General features: G+C 41.5%; 1 protein-coding gene across 13 annotated transcripts in view; it reads left to right on the top strand.

Annotated features, from left to right (window-relative positions):
• The window catches only part of svila (supervillin a), a 147,289-nt gene extending 124,004 nt beyond the window's left edge, over positions 1 to 23,285 (top strand). For 11 of the 13 annotated variants that reach the window (XM_039790282.1, XM_039790286.1, XM_039790285.1 and 8 more), the window contains 11 exons: positions 5,653 to 5,932; positions 7,071 to 7,225; positions 8,037 to 8,142; positions 9,107 to 9,314; positions 9,941 to 10,074; positions 14,956 to 15,111; positions 15,813 to 15,956; positions 16,793 to 16,914; positions 18,241 to 18,396; positions 19,899 to 19,919; positions 22,080 to 23,285. In XM_039790282.1, coding sequence (XP_039646216.1) covers positions 5,653 to 5,932; positions 7,071 to 7,225; positions 8,037 to 8,142; positions 9,107 to 9,314; positions 9,941 to 10,074; positions 14,956 to 15,111; positions 15,813 to 15,956; positions 16,793 to 16,914; positions 18,241 to 18,396; positions 19,899 to 19,919; positions 22,080 to 22,166 — 1,569 coding nt within the window. In that variant the 3' untranslated portion in view covers positions 22,167 to 23,285. The remainder of the gene's footprint in view (positions 1 to 5,652; positions 5,933 to 7,070; positions 7,226 to 8,036; positions 8,143 to 9,106; positions 9,315 to 9,940; positions 10,075 to 14,955; positions 15,112 to 15,812; positions 15,957 to 16,792; positions 16,915 to 18,240; positions 18,397 to 19,898; positions 19,920 to 22,079) is intronic. The other 2 variants (XM_039790288.1, XM_039790275.1) reach the window with 1 other exon arrangement.
• Positions 23,286 to 23,925: the final 640 nt, after the last annotated feature.

Raw genomic sequence — 23,925 nt, 5'->3', positions numbered from 1 at the left:
GATTACAGACATCAAAGCAAGTAAACATTCCCAGGCCATGGTTACCATGACAACACTTTCACAGACACACACCCACATACTACAGGCAGTAATATGAACAGTAGTCTATACAGATACTACAGGCGTAATATGAACAGTAGTTATACAGATACTACAGGCAGTAATATGAACGTATTATAGATATACAGGCGTATACTATCTATACAGTACTACAGGCAGTAATACAGTAGTTTACAGATACTACAGGCAGTATGAACAGTAGTCTATACAGATACTACAGGCAGTAATATGAACAGTAGTCTATACAGATACTACAGGCAGTAATATGAACAGTAGTCTATACAGATACTACAGGCAGTAACATGAACAGTAGTCTCTTTGGCCTTCCACTTCTGTCCGTCTGTCTTCTCTGTCTGTCCATCCTCTTTCTGTCCTCTTTCTTCTTTCCTCTTTCTGTCTTCTTTCCTCTTTCTGTCCTCTGTTCTCTTTCTGTCCTCTCGCTCTCTTTTCTCTTTCCTCTTTCTGTCCTCTGTTCTCTTTCCTCTTCCTTACCTCTTCTTTCCTCTCTTCCTCTTTCTTCTTTCTTCTTTCTGTCCTCTTTCTGTCCTTTCTTCTTTTCCTCTTTCTGTTCTCTTGCTCTCTGTTCTCTTTCCTCTTTCTGTCCTCTTTCTTCCCTCTTTATTCTTCCCTCTGTCCTCTTTCTTTCCTCTTTCCTCTTTCTGTCCTCTCGCTCCCTGTCCTCTTTCCTCTTTCTGTCCTCTTTCTTCTTCCCTCTTTCTGTCCTCTCGCTCCTGTCCTCTTTCCTCTTTCTTCTTCCCTCTTTCTGTCCTCTTTCCTCTTTCTGTCCTTCTCTTTCTTCCCTCTTTATTCTTCCCTCTGTCCTCTTTCTTCTTTCTTTCCTCTTTCTGTCCTCTCGCTCCTTGTCTTCTTTCCTCTTTCTGTCCTCTTTCTTCTTCCCTCTTTCTGTCCTCTCGCTCCCTGTCCTCTTTCCTCTTTCTTTCCTCTTTCTTCTTCCCTCTTTCTGTCCTCTTTCTTCTTTCTGTCCTCTCGCTCCCTGTTCTCTTTCCTCTTTCTGTCCTCTTTCTTCCCTCTTTATTCTTCCCTCTGTCCTCTTTCTTCTTTCTTTCCTCTTTCTGTCCTCTTTCTTCTTCCCTCTTTCTGTCCTCTCGCTCCCTGTCCTCTTTCTGTCCTCTTTCTTCTTCCCTCTTTCTGTCCTCTCGCTCCCTGTCCTCTTTCCTCTTTCTGTCCTCTTTCTTCTTCCCTCTTTCTGTCCTTTTTCTTCTTTCTGTCCTCTCGCTCCCTGTCCTCTTTCCTCTTTCTTCTTCCCTCTTTCTGTCCTCTTTCTTCTTTCTGTCCTCTTTCTTTCTGTCTTCTTTCCTCTTTCTGTTCTCTTTCTTCTTTCCTTTCTGTCCTCTCGCTCTCTGTTGTCTTTCCTTTCTGTCATCTTCTTTCCTCTTTCTTCTTTCCTCTTTCTGTCCTCTTTCTTCTTTCTTTCCTCTTTCCTCTTTCTGTCCTCTCGCTCTCTGTTCTCTTTCCTCTTTCTGTCCTCTTTCTGTCCTCTTTCCTCTTTCTGATCTCTTTCTTCTTTCCTCTTTCTGTCTTCTGTCCTCTTTCTTCTTTCCTCTTTCTGTCCTCTCGCTCCCTGTCCTCTTTCCTCTTTCTGTCCTCTTTCTTCTTCCCTCTTTCTGTCCTTTTTCTTCTTTCTGTCCTCTCGCTCCGTGTCCTCTTTCCTCTTTCTTCTTCCCTCTTTCTGTCCTCTTTCTTCTTTCTGTCCTCTTTCTTTCTGTCTTCTTTCCTCTTTCTGTTCTCTTTCTTCTTTCCTTTCTGTCCTCTCGCTCTCTGTTGTCTTTCCTTTCTGTCATCTTCTTTCCTCTTTCTTCTTTCCTCTTTCTGTCCTCTTTCTTCTTTCTTTCCTCTTTCCTCTTTCTGTCCTCTCGCTCTCTGTTCTCTTTCCTCTTTCTGTCCTCTTTCTTCTTTCCTCTTTCTGTCCTCTTTCCTCTTTCTGATCTCTTTCTTCTTTCCTCTTTCTGTCTTCTGTCCTCTTTCTTCTTTCCTCTTTCTTCTTTCTGTCCTCTTTCTTCTTTCCTCTTCCTCTTTCTTCTTTCTGTCCTCTTTCTTCTTTCCTCTTTCTGTCCTCTTTCTTCTTTCCTCTTTCTGTCCTCTGTTCTCTTTCTGTCCTCTCGCTCTCTTTTCTCTTTCCTCTTTCTGTCCTCTGTTCTCTTTCCTCTTCCTTTCCTCTTCGTTCCTCTCTGTCCTCTTTCTTCTTTCTTCTTTCTGTCCTCTTTCTGTCCTTTCTTCTTTCCTCTTTCTGTTCTCTTGCTCTCTGTTCTCTTTCCTCTTTCTGTCCTCTTTCTTCCCTCTTTATTCTTCCCTCTGTCCTCTTTTCTTCTTTCCTCTTTCCTCTTTCTGTCCTCTCGCTCCCTGTCCTCTTTCTTCTTTCTTCTTTCTGTCCTCTTTCTGTCCTTTCTTCTTTCCTCTTTCTGTTCTCTTGCTCTCTGTTCTCTTTCCTCTTTCTGTCCTCTTTCTTCTCTCTTTATTCTTCCCTCTGTCCTCTTTCTTCTTTCTTTCCTCTTTCCTCTTTCTGTCCTCTCGCTCCCTGTCCTCTTTCCTCTTTCTGTCCTCTTTCTTCTTCCCTCTTTCTGTCCTCTGTCTTCTTTCTGTCCTCTTGCTCCCTGTCCTCTTTCCTCTTTCTGTCCTCTTTCTTCCCTCTTTATTCTTCCCTCTGTCCTCTTTCTTCTTTCTTTCCTCTTTCTGTCCTCTTTCGCTCCTTGTCCTCTTTCCTCTTTCTGTCCTCTTTCTTCTTCCCTATTTCTGTCCTCTCGCTCCCTGTCCTCTTTCCTCTTTCTGTCCTCTTTCTTCTTCCCTCTTTCTGTCCTCTTTCTTCTTTCTGTCCTCTCGCTCCCTGTTCTCTTTCCTCTTTCTGTCCTCTTTCTTCTCTCTTTATTCTTCCCTCTGTCCTCTTTCTTCTTTCTTTCCTCTTTCCTCTTTCTGTCCTCTTTCTTCTTCCCTCTTTCTGTCCTCTGTCCCTGTCCTCTTTCCTCTTTCTGTCCTCTTTCTTCTTCCCTCTTTCTGTCCTCGGCTCCTGTCCTCTTTCCTCTTTCTTCTTCCCTCTTTCTGTCCTCTTTCTTCTTTCTGTCCTCTTTCTTTCTGTCTTCTTTCCTCTTTCTGTTCTCTTTCTTCTTTCCTTTCCATCCTCTGCTCTCTGTTCTTTCTTTCCTTTCTGTCATCTTCTTTCCTCTTTCTTCTTTCCTCTTTCTGTCCTCTTTCTTCTTTCTTTCCTCTTTCTGTCCTCTCGCTCTCTGTTCTCTTTCCTCTTTCTGTCCTCTTTCTTCTTTCCTCTTTCTGTCTTCTGTCCTCTTTCTTCTTTCCTCTTTCTTCTTTCTGTCCTCTTTCTACTTTCCTCTTTCTGTCCTCTTTCTTCTTTCCTCTTTCTATCCTCTTTCTTCTTTCTGTCCTCTTTCCTCTTTCTATCCTCTTTCTTCTTTCTGTCCTCTTTCCTCTTTCTATCCTCTTTCTTCTTTCTGTCCTCTTTCCTCTTCATGTCCTCTGTTCTCTTTCCTCTTTCTGTTCTCTGTCCTCTTCACTGTCTTCTTTCTTTTTCTGTTCTCTTTCTCTGTTATCTGGCCTCTTTCTCTGTCCTATCTCTTTCCTCTTTCCTCTCTCCGTCCGTCCATCTGTCTGTCTGACAACTTCACCTTTTTCTTACACATTTTAACCAGCAATCCAGTTTAGCTATAACATAAGCTTTTCAAAAAAACTTAAATTATTCCACATATTTTGTACATTAGTGGTAGTATGATATGAAATTTAAAAACCATTCCTACTTTTTCAACTATTTTCACTACTTCATCTTCTTCTTACGGATTTAAGCTATTCATCCAGTTAGCTTTAGCAATTCAGCTATTCAGCATTCCCACGCATTTTCTGCAGGAAATGCATTTTCTAGTTACACATTGAGATTTGTGATAAATAATCTTCAGTAATATGGATATGACTAAGTTGGTAAAGGCAAATAATAGAACAGCTAGAACAGTCTGGTAAAGTCAGAAAAGTACATCACTTTACTGTAATGCAGCCTTTAAAACCAGGAAAAGACAACCCTTCATATTACGATATCCAAAATCTAAGACATCTAGTTTCATATTATGATATTGATTTAAATTGATATATGGTCCATCCCTAACTTCAGTATCCTAGAAGGCTTTATTCAGTGTGGCACAGAGAATAATGTACAGCAGATATCTTTAACAGGGGATCTGTTATTTATTGTTAATTATTTTGTTTGCTTGTTTTTTTCCAAAAATGAAAATGTCTTTTACATGAATCCAACATATTATTAGCAAATAAAAATCTGCCCATATGGGGGAAAAACATTGATGATAAGCTTACTGGCCTATAGGTAAGGTAGTCACTAAGGTAGCCATCCACAGATAAACTTCATCCTAAACATTCACTGTACCACATGTATGTTTACATTAAAAGATGATTTATAAAATCATGACAACAATTATTATTGTAATAGTGTATCCTATGCACTACAAAGGTATGTGTAAAGGCTCTAACCCGTCTATACATTATTGTAGGCACAGTTTAATATGCAACTTAATTTTATAGAATAAATGTAGGGGGTTCCCTGATCGGTCTCTCTCAGCTAAGGGTGTTAAGGAAAAACTCAGGAGCAGCACAACTCATTTCACATATGTGAAGAAGAGTCGGGAGACTTTGATCAATTACACAGAAGCCTTTAATGCACACTCAATTCAGGAGACAATTAAGGCAGTACAGTATAACCATGATGTATCATTGTGCAGTCCTGTCCCAACTCTCTGAAGTTCTTGTCCTCCTGAAGGTGGAGGGCTTACGTTTGGCTGAACCTTTAAGATAAACAAAGATATTGCAGGCGCCTAAACACAGATGCTGAAGCCTAGTTCAGCCTATCTCTCTCTCTCTGAGAAGAATCAGATGCTGAAGCCTAGTTCAGCCTATCTCTCTCTCTGAGAAGAATCAGATGCTGAAGCCTAGTTCAGCCTATCTCTCTCTCTCTGAGAAGAATCAGATGCTGAAGCCTAGTTCAGCCTATCTCTCTCTCTGAGAAGAATCAGATGCTGAAGCCTAGTTCAGCCTATCTCTCTCTCTGAGAAGAATCAGATGCTGAAGCCTAGTTCAGCCTATCTCTCTCCCTCTCTCTGAGAAGAATCAGATGCTGAAGCCTAGTTCAGTCTATCTCTCTCCCTCTCTCTGAGAAGAATCAGATGCTGAAGCCTAGTTCAGCCTATCTCTCTCCCTCTCTCTGAGAAGAATCAGATGCTGAAGCCTAAATTTTTTTTTTTTTTTTCTCTCTCTCAGTTAAGTATGCTAGAAGCCCCACAAAAAAAAAAACCACGACCTCCAAAAGGAGACAGTCCAGAAACAAATCATTCCCTTAACATTCAACTGTCTAGACTCCTTGAATCTGTAGCGAGACGAACATAATTATACATCAACAGGTCTGGTTATCAGAGACTGGCCGAATGTCCTCGTCCCCCGACCTGTGACCTATGAATGACCGGGTGTTGTCTAAGCTTTCCCCTGGAAACTTCAAAGGGGAACACCCCAGTATCAAATGCACATCCTGTCCTTCAACTCCATCCCTCATCTAAATCTTCACCCCAGGAGCAGTCCACGTCTGATCACCCCCACGCGTACGACGCCTCCCTGATGCTGCCCCTCCATCAGGCGCCCGTCTGCACCAAACTGGACGGGTTCAGTGTGGGCCGGGGCTACGGCCTGGTGGAGGCAGAGGACTGGCGGAGCTACGAGGTCAGCACGCTGGCTGTGGAGCTGTGGCACATCCTGGAGTTTGACTACAGCCGCCTGCCGCTGCAGAGCATCGGCCAGTTTCACGAGGGCGACACGTACGTGATGAAGTGGAAGTACATGGTCAGCACTGCAGGTTAGTGTTCACCTATTGTCACATACACACCATCACTTATTCACACACTTAAGGATCTTTTGTCTAATAGTAGTTTAAAAGTCTTTATTGATAACTTCATTTAGCAGTGCTCTGCAGGGTTATTGTAGTGAACTAAAACTAAAATGAAAATAAGCAGTGAAAAATATTTTTAGTAAACAAACTAAAAGCGAAAACCTTCAAGAAAAGCTAAACTAAACTGAAAACTATATTGCCAGGTTAAAAAAACTAATAAAACCAAATCAAAATGAATCATTGCCGTTTTGAAAAAAGGAGACTGCATGAATTCCCGTCAGCTCTCGTGTCATTGAACCACAGAAACTGAACCGACATGACATGAGATGGCGCTGTGCCGTAACTGCTTGACATCGACACTGAAGTAGCACAGAGATTAAACAGCTACTGCACTTAGACATTTACCTGGCCCTAAGAAAAAGTAAAACTAAACCTTTCTGAAAAATAAACCAAAAATATCAAACACACTCTGAAAACTAACTCAAACTAAAATAAAATGGAAAAGTCAAAAATAAAATGCAAACTAATTGATCATTTTGAAACTATTATTATACTGTAACCTTGGTGCTGTGCCAGTAAAGAGAATACTGGCACACTTGTTCGAGCAATAAAGTTGCTCGAATAAGTCAGCTGGTTTCATCCCATCTGTAACTTCTGACAGAAATATGAACACGCTACTGATAAGATCATTTACAGTTTGCCTCCTCCTCAAAAGCCACAACACTAGGTGATCCTAGTTTTTATGTGGCTTGCTATAGATCCAGGCCACTCAACTGTTCATACATCATATCCTTCTGTAAAATGCCTCTGACTCGCTCTGAAAACATCCATCTTTGATTTAGACACCAGTATTCTCTATTCACAGACATTATAAGATGTGGTTGAGTTGCCTCTGCTAGTCTATCCCTACTAGTGTGTGGATCAGAGTAGTTAAACACAAAATAAACTCATAAGAAAAGTCTTTCAAGGTATCTGATTGTCCAATTTAAATTAGATTATCCATCACTTCCTCATTAGATCATGAAAGAGATATGTTTATCTTTGTACTGTATGTGCTTAAAATGTGTCTGAACTTGACTCCAAATATACAAATGTTGGCCATCAGTTGGGAGGAGACAGAAGCCGGAGCAGCAGAAGACGACGGGGGCTGGGAAGGAGAAGTGCTGCTACTTCTTCTGGCAGGGCCGCAACTCCACCGTCAGCGAGAAAGGAACATCAGCACTGATGACGGTGGAGCTGGACGAGGAGCGCGGACCACAGGTGGGTGTGGGTGGGGGGGGTGTTGAACCGTCTTACTTTGCTGTTTGTGACAAATGTTTAAATGTGGAATTTTCCACTTTAAGATCAGGCCAGACAGATAAAGTAGGAGGGACACCAAACGGAGCTGACTCATACACAGGAAACCTATTAATGCCCTGCCTCACATTAAAAGCAAGCCGTTTATGGGACACAGGGAAATGATCGATTTTCTATTTTTTTTGCGCTTGATGTTCATGACTTTAGAAATGTTTTAGTGCCACTCATGACGTAAACATGAAAGGAATGTTTGTTCAAGTGTAGACAAAGAACAATAGCAGAAAGTTTCCTTTCAAATTTTGGTGTTGTGTGCGCGTGCGTGCATTCGTGTGCGTGTGTGTCTGTGTGTGAGCCGTTGGTGGATGAAACTGCACTTTGATCAGTATTCTGATTGTTTACTTAAATTAAAGTACTGATACTACACTGTAAAAATACTCTGTTACAAGTAAAGGTCCTGCATTGAAAATGTTACTTAAGTAAAAGTATGAAAATATAATTAGGAAAATGTACTTAAAGTATTAAAAGTAAAAGTACTCAATGCAGACAAACCCTTACATTATAGAAACTGGAAACGATCCAAACTGTTCTGTCAATCAACTCAGTGTTTAATCAGCTAATGAAAAGAAAAGACTCCAGTAGTACCTTAACATTTGTACTTGGGTAAACGTACTTAGCGAGTCAGTTTTCTGTCCGTCTATTTACTGTAGATTAATTGTTAATTGTCATTCATTTTGTGAGCTTTACTCCTCTCCTGTATCATTGGATCCCCCTCCAGGTTCAGGTCCAGCAGGGTAAGGAGCCTCCATGTTTCCTGCAGTGCTTCAAAGGAGGGATGGTCATCCACTCAGGGAAGAGAGAAGAGGAGGAGGAACACTCCCAGGGTAAGTCCACATTAATCATCAAGACAAACGCACAGTTTGGTCTCTGCTGCTATTCCATTATTTTCTGCACAGGCTTAATACGCAAAAAAGTGTATTAAGAGTCCATTTTTTCTAAATTACACTTAAACTCGGACAGTTTTAAATGAATTAGACTCACAATGACTTCTTAGACCTGCATTTACAGTAATCTCTGCTTCTGTAACAGTGATATAAATTCATCATCTGCTCATAATGAGCGACTCACGTATATGAGAACTGTGTTGTGGCTCAGAGAATAATTGGATTGCAAGAATAGACACCATCCGGAGGGATAAACACTGCCACTGAATCATTCAGGAGCTCCGTATTTTCCCACACCTCAAATAGCTGAGCTTTTTTGTTCTTTAGGGCTACAAGTAGGGATCGCCCAATACTGGTTTTCAAGGCCGATGCCGATTATCGTTATTGAAGCCAAAATTAGTCAAAATCAAAAGATTTTGGAACATTACAAACTCCAACACAAAATGTAGTTTAAATGCTTTAAGCTAGAGCTGGCCAATATATCAATGATATATCGATATCGTGATATGACACGAGATATCATCTTAGATTTTGGATATCGTAATATCGTGCTATGACATAAGTGTTGTCTTTTCCTGGTTTTAAAGGCTACATTACAGTAAAGTGATGTCATTGAAGTCAGACTCTGTGGATAGTGAAACCAAAGCAGAAGGTCAGACACAGAGCTGTAGCAGAGCCAGAGTAGAACACTTTTTAATTAATACACTTTATCAGTTATCAGGCAAATAAAACACTGATACAGATAAACTGCCAAAAAATGGCCCGGTATTCAACCAGGGCCGGTAATCTGTCTATCCCTAACTACAAGTTCCACTTCAGCAAAGAAATATATAATTACTTTTTTTACATCATCCGCTAAATCTATCTCTGTGCCCGTGTCCCTTCTCTTATCTCTCCCCTCAAGGTGACTGGCGTCTGTACTGTGTGCGAGGGGAGGTGGAGGTGGAGGGCCACCTGCTGGAGGTGGCCTGTCACTGCAGCAGCCTGCGCTCCAGGATCTCCATGGTGCTGCTGAGCGCTAGCCAGTCCCTCATCTACCTGTGGCACGGCTGCAAGGCTCAGACGCAGACACGGGACGTGGCACGCACCGCCGCCAACAAAATCAAGGAACAGTGAGTGGAAACTTGATTGGCTGCCCTTTAGGGCTGGGTACCCAATCCGAGACTTTTTAGGCACCGACCGAATTGCCTCTAAAGTATTGAGTATTACAAAATGCCTCGTCATTCAATACCTAATTTCAATCCCTAAGGATTAAATCTCATCAGTGTCAGTGAGCCAATAAGCACGCAGCATGCTTCTACCAAGATGTAGTAATAATAATAATAATAATAATAATAATATGGCTGTCTAACGCTACACATTGTAGAGACATGCACGAAGAACTCTATGATACACAGAGACGGGACTCTTGAGTAGGAGCTGAAAAATACAAAGATTTGTGCTGTAATGTGTAATGTTGTAATTTATATTTGTTTTATAAATTGATATAGAAAAAAGTAGCGTTTAGGAATCTTTATCAAATTCACGTTACGATACCCAGCCCTAGTCCTCTTAAAGTATTCCGTCGGAAGTGACACTAGAAGTAAAATTCAAACAAGTGGGACTGTTCAATTGGAAGCAATTCCTGAAACCTTTTATTATTGATCGTGCAAATGTATTGAGAAAAATCCATTTATGATTCTATCTTTTTTTAATACTGCCGCCATCATTTCAGTATGACACGTTTGTCTTTGTACAGTTGTCCTCTGGAAACAGGCCTCCACAGCAGCAGCAAGGTGACCATCCGGGAATGTGACGAGGGATCAGAGCCCACAGGATTCTGGGAACCCCTCGGGAGGAGGGACCGGAAAGCGTACGACTGCATGCTGCAAGGTGGGGGCCACCAAAGTGCATCAAACCCCTAGACTGTATAATATTAATGGACAGAGCATGTGTGACGTCACCCGTTGGTTTGTGGAGATCTGCTATGAGTCGTCGAGTTTGCCGTTACGGGCGCAGCCATCCTGGTTGGGATGTGACGATTTTAGACGAGAGGGAGGAGTGAGGGAGGAGCCACGTTACGTTACACACTGTCACTGGCAATCACATCATAGCCACGCCCTAAAACCCTCCCTGCTTTATCGACGATTTTAAAATAAACAAGACCATAATTCAAAAACTGAACATCATTCTGTGTTGCAGAAGACTTAAAACTAGCGATTAAGACCATAAACTCATTATTAAAATGTTTACTGAGGTAATAAATCAAGAGAGAAGTGGGTCACTTTCTCATAGACTTCTACAGAACCGAACTCCTTTTGCCACCGCACGTGTCTCCCCCTGCTGGTATTCAGATAGAATGCAGGTTTAAGGAGTCTCCCCCTGCTGGAATTCAGATAGAATGCAGGTTTAAGGAGTCTCCCCCTGCTGGAATTCAGATAGAATGCAGGTTTAAGGAGTCTCCCCCTGCTGGAATTCAGATAGAATGCAGGTTTAAGGAGTCTCCCCCTGCTGGAATTCAGATAGAATGCAGGTTTAAGGAGTCTCCCCCTGCTGGAATTCAGATAGAATGCAGGTTTAAGGAGTCTCCCCCTGCTGGAATTCAGATAGAATGCAGGTTTAAGGAGTCTCCCCCCTGCTGGAATTCAGATAGAATGCAGGTTTAAGGAGTCTCCCCCCTGCTGGAATTCAGATAGAATGCAGGTTTAAGGAGTCTCCCCCTGCTGGAATTTAGATAGAATGCAGGTTTAAGGAGTCTCCCCCTGCTGGAATTTAGATAGAATGCAGGTTTAAGGAGTCTCCCCCCGCTGGAATTCAGATAGAATGCAGGTTTAAGGAGTCTCCCCTGCTGGAATTTAGATAGAATGCAGGTTTAAGGAGTCTCCCCGCTGGAATTCAGATAGAATGCAGGTTAAGGAGTCCCCCTGCTGGAATTCGATAGAATGCAGGTTTAAGGAGTCTCCCCTGCTGGAATTCAGATAGAATGCAGGTTTAAGGAGTCTCCCCTGCTGGAATTTAGATAGAATGCGGTTTAAGGAGTCTCCCCGCTGGTATTCAGATAGAATGCAGCGTTAAGGGTCTCCCCTGCTGGAATTTAGATAGAATGCAGGTTTAAGGAGTCTCCCCCCGCTGGTATTCAGATAGAATGCAGGTTTAAGGAGTCTCCCCCCGCTGGTATTCAGATAGAATGCAGGTTTAAGGAGTCTCCCCGCTGGTATTCAGATAGAATGCAGCGTTAAGGACTCCCCTGCTGGTATTCAGATAGAATGCAGGTTTAAGGAGTCTCCCCTGCTGGAATTTAGATAGAATGCAGCGTTAAGGAGTCTCCCCGGCTGGTATTCAGATAGAATGCAGGTTTAAGGAGTCTCCCCGCTGGTATTCAGATAGAATGCAGGTTTAAGGAGTCTCCCCTGCTGGTATTCAGATAGAATGCAGGTTTAAGGAGTCTCCCCTGCTAGAATTCAGATAGAATGCAGGTTTAAGGAGTCTCCCCCTGCTGGAATTCAGATAGAATGCAGGTTTAAGGAGTCTCCCCCTGCTAGAATTCAGATAGAATGCAGGTTTAAGGAGTCTCCCCCCTGCTGGAATTTAGATAGAATGCAGGTTTAAGGAGTCTCCCCCTGCTGGAATTTAGATAGAATGCAGGTTTAAGGAGTCTCCCCCTGCTGGAATTTAGATAGAATGCAGGTTTAAGGAGTCTCCCCCCGCTGGAATTTAGATAGAATGCAGGTTTAAGGAGTCTCCCCCCTGCTGGAATTTAGATAGAATGCAGGTTTAAGGAGTCTCCCCCCGCTGGAATTCAGATAGAATGCAGGTTTAAGGAGTCTCCCCCCTGCTGGAATTTAGATAGAATGCAGGTTTAAGGAGTCTCCCCTGCTGGAATTCAGATAGAATGCAGGTTTAAGGAGTCTCCCCCTGCTGGAATTTAGATAGAATGCAGGTTTAAGGAGTCTCCCCCCGCTGGTATTCAGATAGAATGCAGTTAAGGAGTCTCCCCCCTGCTGGAATTTAGATAGAATGCAGGTTTAAGGAGTCTCCCCCCGCTGGTATTCAGATAGAATGCAGGTTTAAGGAGTCTCCCCCCGCTGGTATTCAGATAGAATGCAGGTTTAAGGAGTCTCCCCCCGCTGGTATTCAGATAGAATGCAGCGTTAAGGAGTCTCCCCCCTGCTGGAATTCAGATAGAATGCAGGTTTAAGGAGTCTCCCCCTGCTGGTATTCAGATAGAATGCAGCGTTAAGGAGTCTCCCCCCGCTGGTATTCAGATAGAATGCAGGTTTAAGGAGTCTCCCCCTGCTGGAATTTAGATAGAATGCAGCGTTAAGGAGTCTCCCCCCGCTGGTATTCAGATAGAATGCAGGTTTAAGGAGTCTCCCCCCGCTGGTATTCAGATAGAATGCAGGTTTAAGGAGTCTCCCCCCGCTGGTATTCAGATAGAATGCAGGTTTAAGGAGTCTCCCCCCGCTGGAATTCAGATAGAATGCAGGTTTAAGGAGTCTCCCCCCTGCTGGAATTCAGATAGAATGCAGGTTTAAGGAGTCTCCCCCTGCTGGAATTCAGATAGAATGCAGGTTTAAGGAGTCTCCCCCCTGCTGGAATTCAGATAGAATGCAGGTTTAAGGAGTCTCCCCCTGCTGGAATTTAGATAGAATGCAGGTTTAAGGAGTCTCCCCCTGCTGGAATTTAGATAGAATGCAGGTTTAAGGAGTCTCCCCTGCTGGAATTTAGATAGAATGCAGGTTTAAGGAGTCTCCCCCCGCTGGAATTCAGATAGAATGCAGGTTTAAGGAGTCTCCCCCCTGCTGGAATTCAGATAGAATGCAGGTTTAAGGAGTCTCCCCTGCTGGAATTCAGATAGAATGCAGGTTTAAGGAGTCTCCCCTGCTGGAATTCAGATAGAATGCAGGTTTAAGGAGTCTCCCCCCTGCTGGAATTTAGATAGAATGCAGGTTTAAGGAGTCTCCCCCCGCTGGTATTCAGATAGAATGCAGCGTTAAGGAGTCTCCCCCCTGCTGGAATTTAGATAGAATGCAGGTTTAAGGAGTCTCCCCCCGCTGGTATTCAGATAGAATGCAGGTTTAAGGAGTCTCCCCCCGCTGGTATTCAGATAGAATGCAGGTTTAAGGAGTCTCCCCCCGCTGGTATTCAGATAGAATGCAGGTTTAAGGAGTCTCCCCCCTGCTGGTATTCAGATAGAATGCAGCGTTAAGGAGTCTCCCCCTGCTGGTATTCAGATAGAATGCAGGTTTAAGGAGTCTCCCCCTGCTGGAATTTAGATAGAATGCAGGTTTAAGGAGTCTCCCCCCGCTGGTATTCAGATAGAATGCAGGTTTAAGGAGTCTCCCCCCGCTGGTATTCAGATAGAATGCAGCGTTAAGGAGTCTCCCCCCGCTGGTATTCAGATAGAATGCAGGTTTAAGGCACTTGCAGCACTTCGCCGATGCGGTGTCCATTAATATTTACAGTCTATGATCAAACCCAAAGACTTTTTCTTTTTGATTTTTCCCAAGTTTTTTCTTTGGTGTTATGAACTTATGTTTGTTTGTTGCGAGGTGTTCTAACTGCATTTAGAATTTCTAGTTAGTTTTCATTTTAGTTTTCGGAGTGTCTTTGCTAGTTTTAGTTTTAGATTTTCACAAAGGTTTAGTTTTTATATATTTACTGTAGTTTTGCCGTAGGTTTAGTTTAGGTATTGTTTATAGTAAGTCTTGTGTATCCTACTGTAATCTGTTTGTCTGCAACTGATGTTGTGTGTTGTTCCAAACAGGTCTCTCTTGAGAATGAGACCCTGTGTCTCAATGACATTACCTGTATAAATAAAGGTTAATACAAAATAAAAATAAAAGCTACATATACATACAAAATACATGGTAGGAGAGAACTGTATATGAATGGCCACAATGGCTAATCTTCGTGCTACTACTAGTGTCAGATGTGAAGTAATTGCATCACAGCGCCATCTCCCGGAATGTCAAGTCCATAAGTTTCTGTGGTTCAGTGTCACAGGAGTTTAGTTCAGTTATTAATTTACGCATATACAAATACTACAGATTAATATACACATAATCAATAAAAGATGTGATGGAGCGATGCAAATAAACCTCAGAAGGTCTTCATCTGGGCACTCTCCAATGCATACTCCAATTGAAATAGAAAGATAGAAGAAAATTACACACTATCAAATCAACAGAATACATATGAAAGGTAAAATAATATCAGGAGTTACATGGGTTGTTTACAAGACATCCCATAGGGAGAACATTGCGGAGCCAAAAACCAACCTTTAACAGCTTTCTTAAATTGTACGTTGTGTTAGCTTTGATTAATCTGATGCTGAAGTGTTCCATATTACTGATCCTCTGTCATTCAATCCAAACTGAAGTTGAGATGTTCGACAGATAGGAGGCCTGAGTTTCTAATTATTTCAAGTGGCATGATTATGAAGATAACAGTAAAAAAAAAAATGTCATTATAGAATGAAGGAAGTGTCTTGTATAGAGATCTATATACAAAAAAAAGAGAAAGCAATCTCTAGTAGATTGACTGACTCATGCTGTCTCCTTTTTTTTCCAGGTGTGAAATATTAAAGCTGAAAAACTAAAACTGCATGAATTTCCTTTCATTTCTTATTTAATTTTCTTTGGTTTAACCAGGCAATATAGTTAGTTTGAGGTTGTTTTTGTTTTTTTAAGTTTTGCTGAAAGTATTTCTCACTGCCTTCTTTTGGTTTGAGTTTATTATAATAACCCTGGTGTGTTGACCTTTGACCCTCAGACCCGGGGAGGTTTAACTTCTCCCCACGTCTGTACCAGTTGAGCAGCAGCTCGGGGGAGTTTGCGGCGGTGGAGTTTCTTTACCCTGCCAGAGAGCCCAGGAAAGTCAACTCTATGCCTTTCCTGCAGGAGGACCTTTATGCAGCTTCCCAGCCAGGTATACACACACACACACACACACACACACACACACACACACACACACACACACACACACACACTTGTCTAACTGTACATGTGAAGATAAAAATAGTTATATAATTTAATAATTTTTATATGTGCTTTTCATGATCAAAGATGATTTACTTAGCCATTTCTTCACTCTGGGGGGGCGCATGTGCGATCACAGAAGGCTTGTACCATGTGTCATTGTCATTACTTTGAATTCTTGGTTACACTTTACTTGAAGGTACCTACATAGAGTGACATGACACTGTCATGAACATGTCATAAACATTATAAACAAGTCATAAACATTTATGACATTAACGCTTTTTGTCGTTAAGTGTCATTCGGTTTTTGTCATGACAAGTTAGGGTTATAGTTAGGGTTAGAGTTCATGTGTCATGACAGTGTCATTTGTTCTTGACAGTGTCATGTGTTATGACAGTGTCATGTCACTCTTATGTAGATACCTTAAAGTAAAGTGTTACCGAATTCTTCATAGGGGAGACAGAAACTATGCACTGTAGCTTTAAGACGAGCAAGTCATCCAAAACAGTTTTTCAGTGAATCCCCAACATGTAAGACCTAAAACCTCATTCCTAACACTAAACTAGCATCCTGAATAAGCTGATGAGCGACCACTCTATGAAACTGTCCTCACTCTGAGTGTCCTCCTCTGATTCTCCGGTCCAGCCCTGTTCCTGGTGGACAACCACCATGAGGTGTATCTGTGGCAGGGCTGGTGGCCTCAGGACAGTGAAAGCACCGGCTCAGCCCGAATCCGCTGGGACTCGGACAGGAAGTGTGCCATGGAGACTGTGCTCCAGTACTGCAGAGGTATTCCTCTTCATTCTTATTATTATGCCAAGGTCAGTTTGGTTCTGATCTATTAAGAAGCTAATTGTGCTTGATAAATATACTGGGTGGACAGTACAGTAATTAAGAAACTTATGGAATAGTAACTTGATCCATTAATTGATCTGCAAATGTTTTTTTTCGATGTTGACGATGTTTTCGGTTATAGGGCTGTATGGTTGTTTATTGAAAACAACCATTATCAACATTTCATAAAAAGGGTAGGACCTGATCTTGCTTCTTCCTACTCCTTTTTAAACATGAGAATTTATTTATTTAGCTTATTCTTGCTTTTTCTTAAACTGAAATACTGTCTTGAATTTTAAGTTTACGGTTTATTTTTTTTGTATGTAGTTTCATAATAAAACCATTCATTATTAGACACGTACAAAACCACTTTCTGTTACTGTTGAGGACATCCTCAGACAACCGTAAGACTGAAAATGATGTATGTGAACTAGGGCTGGGCAATATATATTTATCGATATATGAGGCTAGATATCGTCTTCAATCTTGGATATCGTAATACGATATTGTCTTTTCCTGTTTTTTAAAGGCTGCATTACAGTAAAGTGATGTACCTCACTGTTATATTACCACTTAGTTATTATATCCACATGACTGATGATTACTTATCTAAAATCTCATTGTGTAAATATTTAGTTTAAGCACCAATATCGCCGCAGTATTGATATCGAGGTATTTGGTCCAAAATAGTTTTTCTCCATATCGCCCAGCTCTAATGTGAACTGCAGTGCAAAACCACTGCAGCAGTGCTTTTTTAACACAGGTGGTCTGTTGTTACTTTGTTGCCACAGAAAAGAATGAGAAGAAGCCTCCCAAAGCGTACCTGATCCACGCTGGTCTGGAACCACTCACCTTCACCAACATGTTCCCCAGCTGGGAGCACCGAGAGGACATCGCTGAGATCACTGAGAGGGTGTGTGGATCCCATCCTATTATCTGATTCCTCCCAGCTACATCATCTGATATGAACAGTGTCTGCTTGTAGCCATTAGTGTGTCTACTGTACGGAAGCACATACACTTATTGTATTCCTTTTTGATGAATACAGGTCAGTATGGGCTGGGACGTTAGCAGACACTTAAAACAATAATCTGAGCCTGTCAGTGGTAAAACAGCACGTGCACGTTTTGTGGACGTAAACTGAAGATGCCCAATTGCCCATCAACATTACATTGTAGCTTGTTTCGCCGCTGCCGGCTGCAGCGATCTCGCTTAATAATGGACCAATTTCAGAGATTGTTGTTCCCATCAGTCAGACAAAAAACGTAGGAAAATAGGGTCCAGGTTGAAAATAAACAAACAGAAGTTACCCTTTCAAAGTAAAACTTGTGACAAGATGTTGCTAATGAAAGATGTCTCCTCACATGTGTGCTGATGGTCTCTGTGAGGGCCCGGTACCAGTCGTTGATGACGCTGTCGATCTCTGACTGGATCAGCAGCTCTGTCCCTTGACGAGTCTTCAGCTGGGGGGGGAAAAGTCAACATTACTATGGACTAGGGCTGGGGCCACATGCCTCTGTCCCCATTCCATTCTTTCATGATACATGGGCGCCGATTCCATTTGTATTGCGATTTTCATTGATTGTGATTCTAGAAGTATTGCGGTTTTCTTTTCCGTATTTGACAAGAAACTAAAGTTGAATAATACACTTCTGGAGAAAATATATCATGAGTCATTTCTAAAAACGCAAATCACGTCAGTCTGACATTTATTTCATTTGTAAAGAAGAACAAAACATGGATTTTCTGCTGTTAAGCTGTTTAGCTGGAAGCAGATATGATGTAGTCGCCATCGGCGGTGAATCATTGGTAAAAAATTTAAATAAATATCGGGAAAATAAAATCATCGCAAAAAAATCACAGTACATACAATTTTCGATTTCTTCGCACGTTTTTCTCCCATCCCAGAATGCTGGTCCCTGCTACACTCACTGCTGCTGCTGGCAACGTTTTGCCTCCACCTTCCTAGTTCAGAGTCCCAACATGACTCAAAGTTTAAAATGGTTTTCAGTGTCTTTCTTTTGGCTCACTCTTTTTTTTTTTTTTTTTTTAACCCAGGGGGGGTTTCAGCATGGTGCTCCCTGTCTGTTTAGCATGCTGCTTGGCTGATCCAGGGAGCATTATTAAGAGCGCAGCCATCGGCGCCAAGCATAACTGTATTTCCATTTGTTGCGCAATAAATGGTTAAATCTATTACCAGAGTGTTCCTGACTGAAATATTTAGTGTGTGTGTTCTCAGGAGGCGGAGGTGTGTAACCAGATTATCCTGGTAGAGGACGTGTTGGCCAGGCTGTGTAAGACGGCGTACCCACTGGCAGATGTTCTGGCCCGGCCGCTGCCTGAGGGCGTTGACCCTCTCCGCCTGGAGGTCTACCTGTCTGATGAGGACTTTGAGGTAAGACCCTGCAGTCTACAGCCGCTCTCTGGTGTTACTTTAAAGGTGCTACATGTTTAGTTTTTTTAGATATTAACCATGATGATTGTTGGTCATTAACTTAAAGAGAAAACATTTAGCTAGAGAATGTGAAACATCTCAATAATTGTTTAATCCTGATATATTAGAAACACATTTTACGACTACTTTCACAGTGATATTTTTTCAATTTGCACTATTCAATTAGCCTGGGAAAACCCTGACGAACTTCCAGCAAATTTGAGATTTGCTCTGCAAGTCAGTCTGGCCAAGAGCCCATTCAAGCCCATTTCCAATTTATCCAAATCGAGGCACATTGACGTTGAGGCGGGCTTTACACGATGACGATAGCGCAGCTACGGCAAGCAGCTTTTGGTTTACATTGATCATGACGGCCACCGCTTCGGCAGCAACCCGTTGATGCCGCTGTCGCTGCTACGTCACCCGGATCGTTGGTCTGATTGGTTGAAGGACTATCCAATTGCGCCCAGAGGCATTTGAGCGCCGTCTGTTTGTGACGCCCCTTTGGAAATGAGCTGTGAGGGTCTGGTGTCAGCCAGGCTACTATTCAATCTCATTCAATCCGTGGCTTGGTAGCGTTGCTTCCCCTCCCCCCTCCCCCCCTCGACTCATTTCCTGGTTCTCCTTCTCCATAAACAACATGAAATCAAGGAGAGGGTTAACTTTTCCTGCTACAGATTTACCACCTTAGTCAGAAAGAACAGGGGAGACACGTTGTTTCTCTCACTAGGACTCTAGAGTCACTACTCTGCTACTGACGGTGACTGCTCTGAAGCTAGTCACTGTCACTCTCTCACTCACTCTACCACACACTCCCCACACACACACACACACGACGACACGATGCACACACCAACGCACAAGTAGAAACATCAGGCCACTTATGTAGGCTACGGCGAGAGCTCTGCGTGGAGCCTCCGCAGAACCGGAAATCACGTTTTAGCCACATGAACTTTATATGCCCATAATATGTCAGACACGTGTGATGTTCAGCTTGTTGTGACCCAAAGTGGCCAAAAAAAGTGATTAGTACTGCTTTAAAGTACAGTATGATAGACTGTATTTTGCACCTTTTAAATGATAAGACTGATGTTGTTTAACATCTTTCTTATTGCCAATAAATCTTCATAAATACCATAGCAGTGAGTAGATGCATTCATTGTTTTCATTTATTGACAATGAGAAGAATATAGAATAAGTATGGAGTTAAAGGGTAAACTTATGTTCACTCAATATGACTTTCAGGAAGGTTCTTGTTTAGAAACACTGAGTTATAGGAATATTATAGATCACTTTCTGAAAATATGTTATGGTTTTCCTGACCTATCTCAGATTTCCCTTATGTTCATTCTCTTCCCTTTTTTTTATTTCGCATTCTTGTCTTTCATCATGTTTTGCCATCTTCTCTCTATCTTCTTGCCTTTTTTTGTGAACCTGTCTACTTCTTTCATTCCACCGTCCAGGGTGTAGGGGCTTATGGGAAGGTGAGTCATCTGACTTGAGCATGGATGACCCGGACAAGTTGCACAGCATCCTCACTCAATTTAACCATAAATCACTTCTTTTTTCTTTTTTTTTTATCCAACTTCCTCATCTCTTTTATATTTTCTGTCTGATAAAAGGTCTAACTCCTCTTATTAGTTTAGCATGTTGTTCACTCACAATCTACGAGCCGGTGTGGACGCAGTACTGAATCCTGGAGATTTGAGCTCTTTGACCATATTTTACCAGACATGGAAATTAAAGAAAAGATGACTGCGTTGTTAATCTCACTGACACATGAGTGTGTTCTCAGATGTTACTCATTCCTCACCATGCATGTTGCAGGATGTGTTGATGTGACATTCTCAACAGTTTGTATTGTAAACGTATGGTAGAGATGTTCTGATACCAATATCAGATAAACCTCCGATACCGCCTAAAATGCTGGTTTCAGTATCGGCAAGTACTGGAGTTTTGTCCCCCGAATACCACGTTATTTAGCCCTGAAGAAAATCTACTTAAAAGTAGTTATTATTTTTGTTTTTCCATTATGACTCACTGTCAAAATGGATGATAAAATAAAGTTCTACTACGTCCATTGTTTGTTCATGTTTCACAAAAAGTTTAACCTGAGCCAGAACGAACAACAATGGCTGTTTACATGCACATAATATTCCAGTTTTTTGCCCTTATTCCCAAAAAGACTATATTCTGACTAAACTGTCTACACGGCTAATGATTTTTACCACTGACAGGCTCAGATTATTGTTTTAAGTCCCAGCCCATACTGACCTGTATTCATCAAAAAGGAATACAATAAGTGCGTATGCAGTAGACACACTAATGACTACAGGCAGACACTCTTCATATCAGATGATGTAGCTGGGAGGAATCAGATAATAGGATGGGATCCACACACCCTCTCAGTGATCTCAGCGATGTCCTCTCGGTGCTCCCAGCTGGGGAACATGTTGGCTACGTTTACATGTAGCCGTGCAAAACAGGACTTTTTCAAAGTTTTCCAGCGGTGGAGGACTTGTTGGAGCGTGTGAACACAGCGTCACCCTTTTATTCCTTCAACCATCTTCTAGAAAAGGTCGGCATAGCGATGTGTGCTCATATCCAAAAACCTGTTGATATCCAAGTCTTTTGATAAAGTTTAAAAGTAGCTGTGTTTCTCCTTCTTATCGGGTCTATAGCCTTCCAAACTGTTGGCTGGTTGGTTTGTGTACAGAAACCATAGCAACGCACCGAGCTGACCATAAGTCATAAACGGGCAAGAGGCCACAAACTGGTTGTAAACTGCTGTGAAAACCCTGATTGAGACACATATTCCAAATGTGCTGTATACATGTCCAAAGAATGTCTCTAAAACCTGAATAATACCGGAATATCACCCATGTCTTAATCAGAAAATACTATATTCGGTAAAAGGCCTTATTTGGAATATCCTACCTAATATGCTGTTTACATGTCCTGTATCAAATTCTGAATATTGTCATATTCGGAATTATAGTGAAATATTGGTGTGCATGTAAGCGTACTGAGTGATAGCAATCCTATCCCATGCAGGGATAGTAGTATACAGCTGTTAAAACATAATAAAATATATGACTCACTGGTATCAGATTGGTACTCGGTAGGGCTGAATGATGAATCGTTTTCAAATCAAAATCACAATTTGAAAGAATGTGATTAGCTAATCGTGCAGACGGTGAATAATCAAATGTAAATGATTTAGTTGAATGTTTGTAACATTTGGTTTAACATTTTTTATTCTTATTAGATTTACTGTTTTTAATAGGATAATGCTGGAACAGTGTTACATTTCACAGATTGTTTATACAAATGTCCTATTTTCAGTGGATTTTTAATTTATTTGTTATTACTTTATTTAACATGATCGTAGAAGGTGCAATATGCGGCTATAAAAAAACGCAAATCGAATCGTAACCGCAATATCTGGCAGAAAAATTGTAATTTGATTTATTTTTTATTTAGTTTTTTTTTTTTTATTAAATCGCCCTAGTATTCCGTATCGGCCGAGACGCAAGTTAAGGTATCAGAATCGATATCTGGAAGCAAAAACTGGTATCAGAGCATCTCTGAACTATGATGTGCGTGTGACTGTATGTGACTGTGCCTGCTGCGTGCTCCCACAGAAAGCCCTGGACATGACCAGAGAGGAGTATGGGGCGTTGCCCGGCTGGAAGCAGGTGAAGCTGAAGAAAGCCAAGGGACTTTTTTAACAACAGTTGAAACTGAGAGCTTACCAGAAGACACCAGGATGTTGTTTTTGTCTCCTCTTGGCTTGCCGTCCGGACACAACAGAGGCTCAGGAGACAAACGTGTATGTATAATGCTTGAGTAAATGAAACCCCAATTAACAAAACAGAAAGTAGTATTAATATTTAAGTACTGCTGTCAGTACGGCTCACCGGAAGACACTGGACGGTAAAACTGAGATCAGCTCTCATATCGAAGTTTATGTTGTACGGTTGTTTGGTAAATTGCATTGAAACACATTGGGAGAGGATTTAAATCGCTATTTTTATTCTCAATTCTTGTCATTTTGGCGCAGCTGAGTTTTTATTTGGCTCTGGGTAAAATGTTTTTGGGGGGGGCGCCAAAAAAAAAAATCCCTGGTAGGTGGATGCACCTCTGAGGGAATGTGTTAATAGCTCTTCTTTAAAGTCGCCCTTTTGAAACTTGGCAGTTTCAGATGACGTCTATAGGCACGGAGTTGCAGGTCCAACAACTTTATTGAATTTAATGTTAATGGTTGTAAATATGTACTATACGCAGAACAACCCAGTGCCCTTACATTGTCAGCCATGCAGCCATGTGTTAGAGTGGGAGCAGGTCTGTCAGCCTGTTGAACACACTCCTCAGCATCTCTCTGCTGTTCTTTGTATGTCTGTTTGTGCATTACAAATAATTTATATTTATCAAATTCATATAGGATTTTTTTTTTTTTTTTAAAGCTTCATGAATGTTCACGGAGTTATTGATAATGATTGAATAAACTATAGTTAATGTTGAGGAGGTTTCTAATGTATGATGATGAATACTGGATATTACAGAAGTGTCTCTTGCTGTACAGTTCACCAGTTGCCATTTATAAATCAGATGACGCAGCTCTGTTATTGCATCTAGTGTCATTTCTGTTTCAGATATAGAAATAAAAACAGGATACGGGCTTGATAAACGGCAAAGCTAATGATGATGAAATGCGTTTGATTTTTAAATCCTACAGTGTATAGTGCCTTGCTTTTGTGTACAGTTTACATACAGATCCTAGTCTGCATTTCGAAGACTTTTTGTGATATAAAGAAATATTAGAGAAATAAACTCTGAAAGTCAGAACATTTTCCTTGCCTTTTTCTTTTCTCCGTGGGGCAGGTTGACCTCACTCATTTATATACTGGATTACAAACTGGTTCAGATTCTTAGATTCATAGCCAGTGTTTTTCATGACTCGGAATGGGCCTTTTGGGGGGGTGGGGGGACTTCACGTATGATCGCTTCGTACAGTAAAGGCACTGAGTCGGTGTTACCTTATTTGACAGAAATCTACACTACCGGTCAAAAGTTTGGGGTCACTTATAAATGTCTGTGTTAAAATGTTTTTTAACCAAGGCAGCAATTTTCAGATTACAGATTACATTATGTGCTTACATAATTGCAAAAGAGTTCTCCAATGTTTTCTCAGTTAGCCTTTTAAAATGATATCAGATTAGTATAACAGAATGGGCCTTTGGAACGTTGGATGAGTGGTTGCTGATAATGGGCAATGTAGATATTGCATTAAAGATCAGCCACTTCTTTCTACAGTCGAGAACCCTTTTGCAATTATGTAAGCACATAATGTCATCTGAAAACTGCTGCCCTGATTTAAAAAAACAAAATGCAACTGATCTCAGCTGGTATTCTGTCTGGAATGGATATTTCTAAGTGACCCCAAACTTTTGACCGGTAGTATATGCATTTGTCATTCCTGACAATTTG

This window comes from Perca fluviatilis, chromosome 22 (genome assembly GCF_010015445.1).
Source record: "Perca fluviatilis chromosome 22, GENO_Pfluv_1.0, whole genome shotgun sequence".
Lineage (NCBI taxonomy): Eukaryota > Metazoa > Chordata > Actinopteri > Perciformes > Percidae > Perca > Perca fluviatilis.
This window is presented reverse-complemented; position numbering and strand designations above follow the sequence as displayed.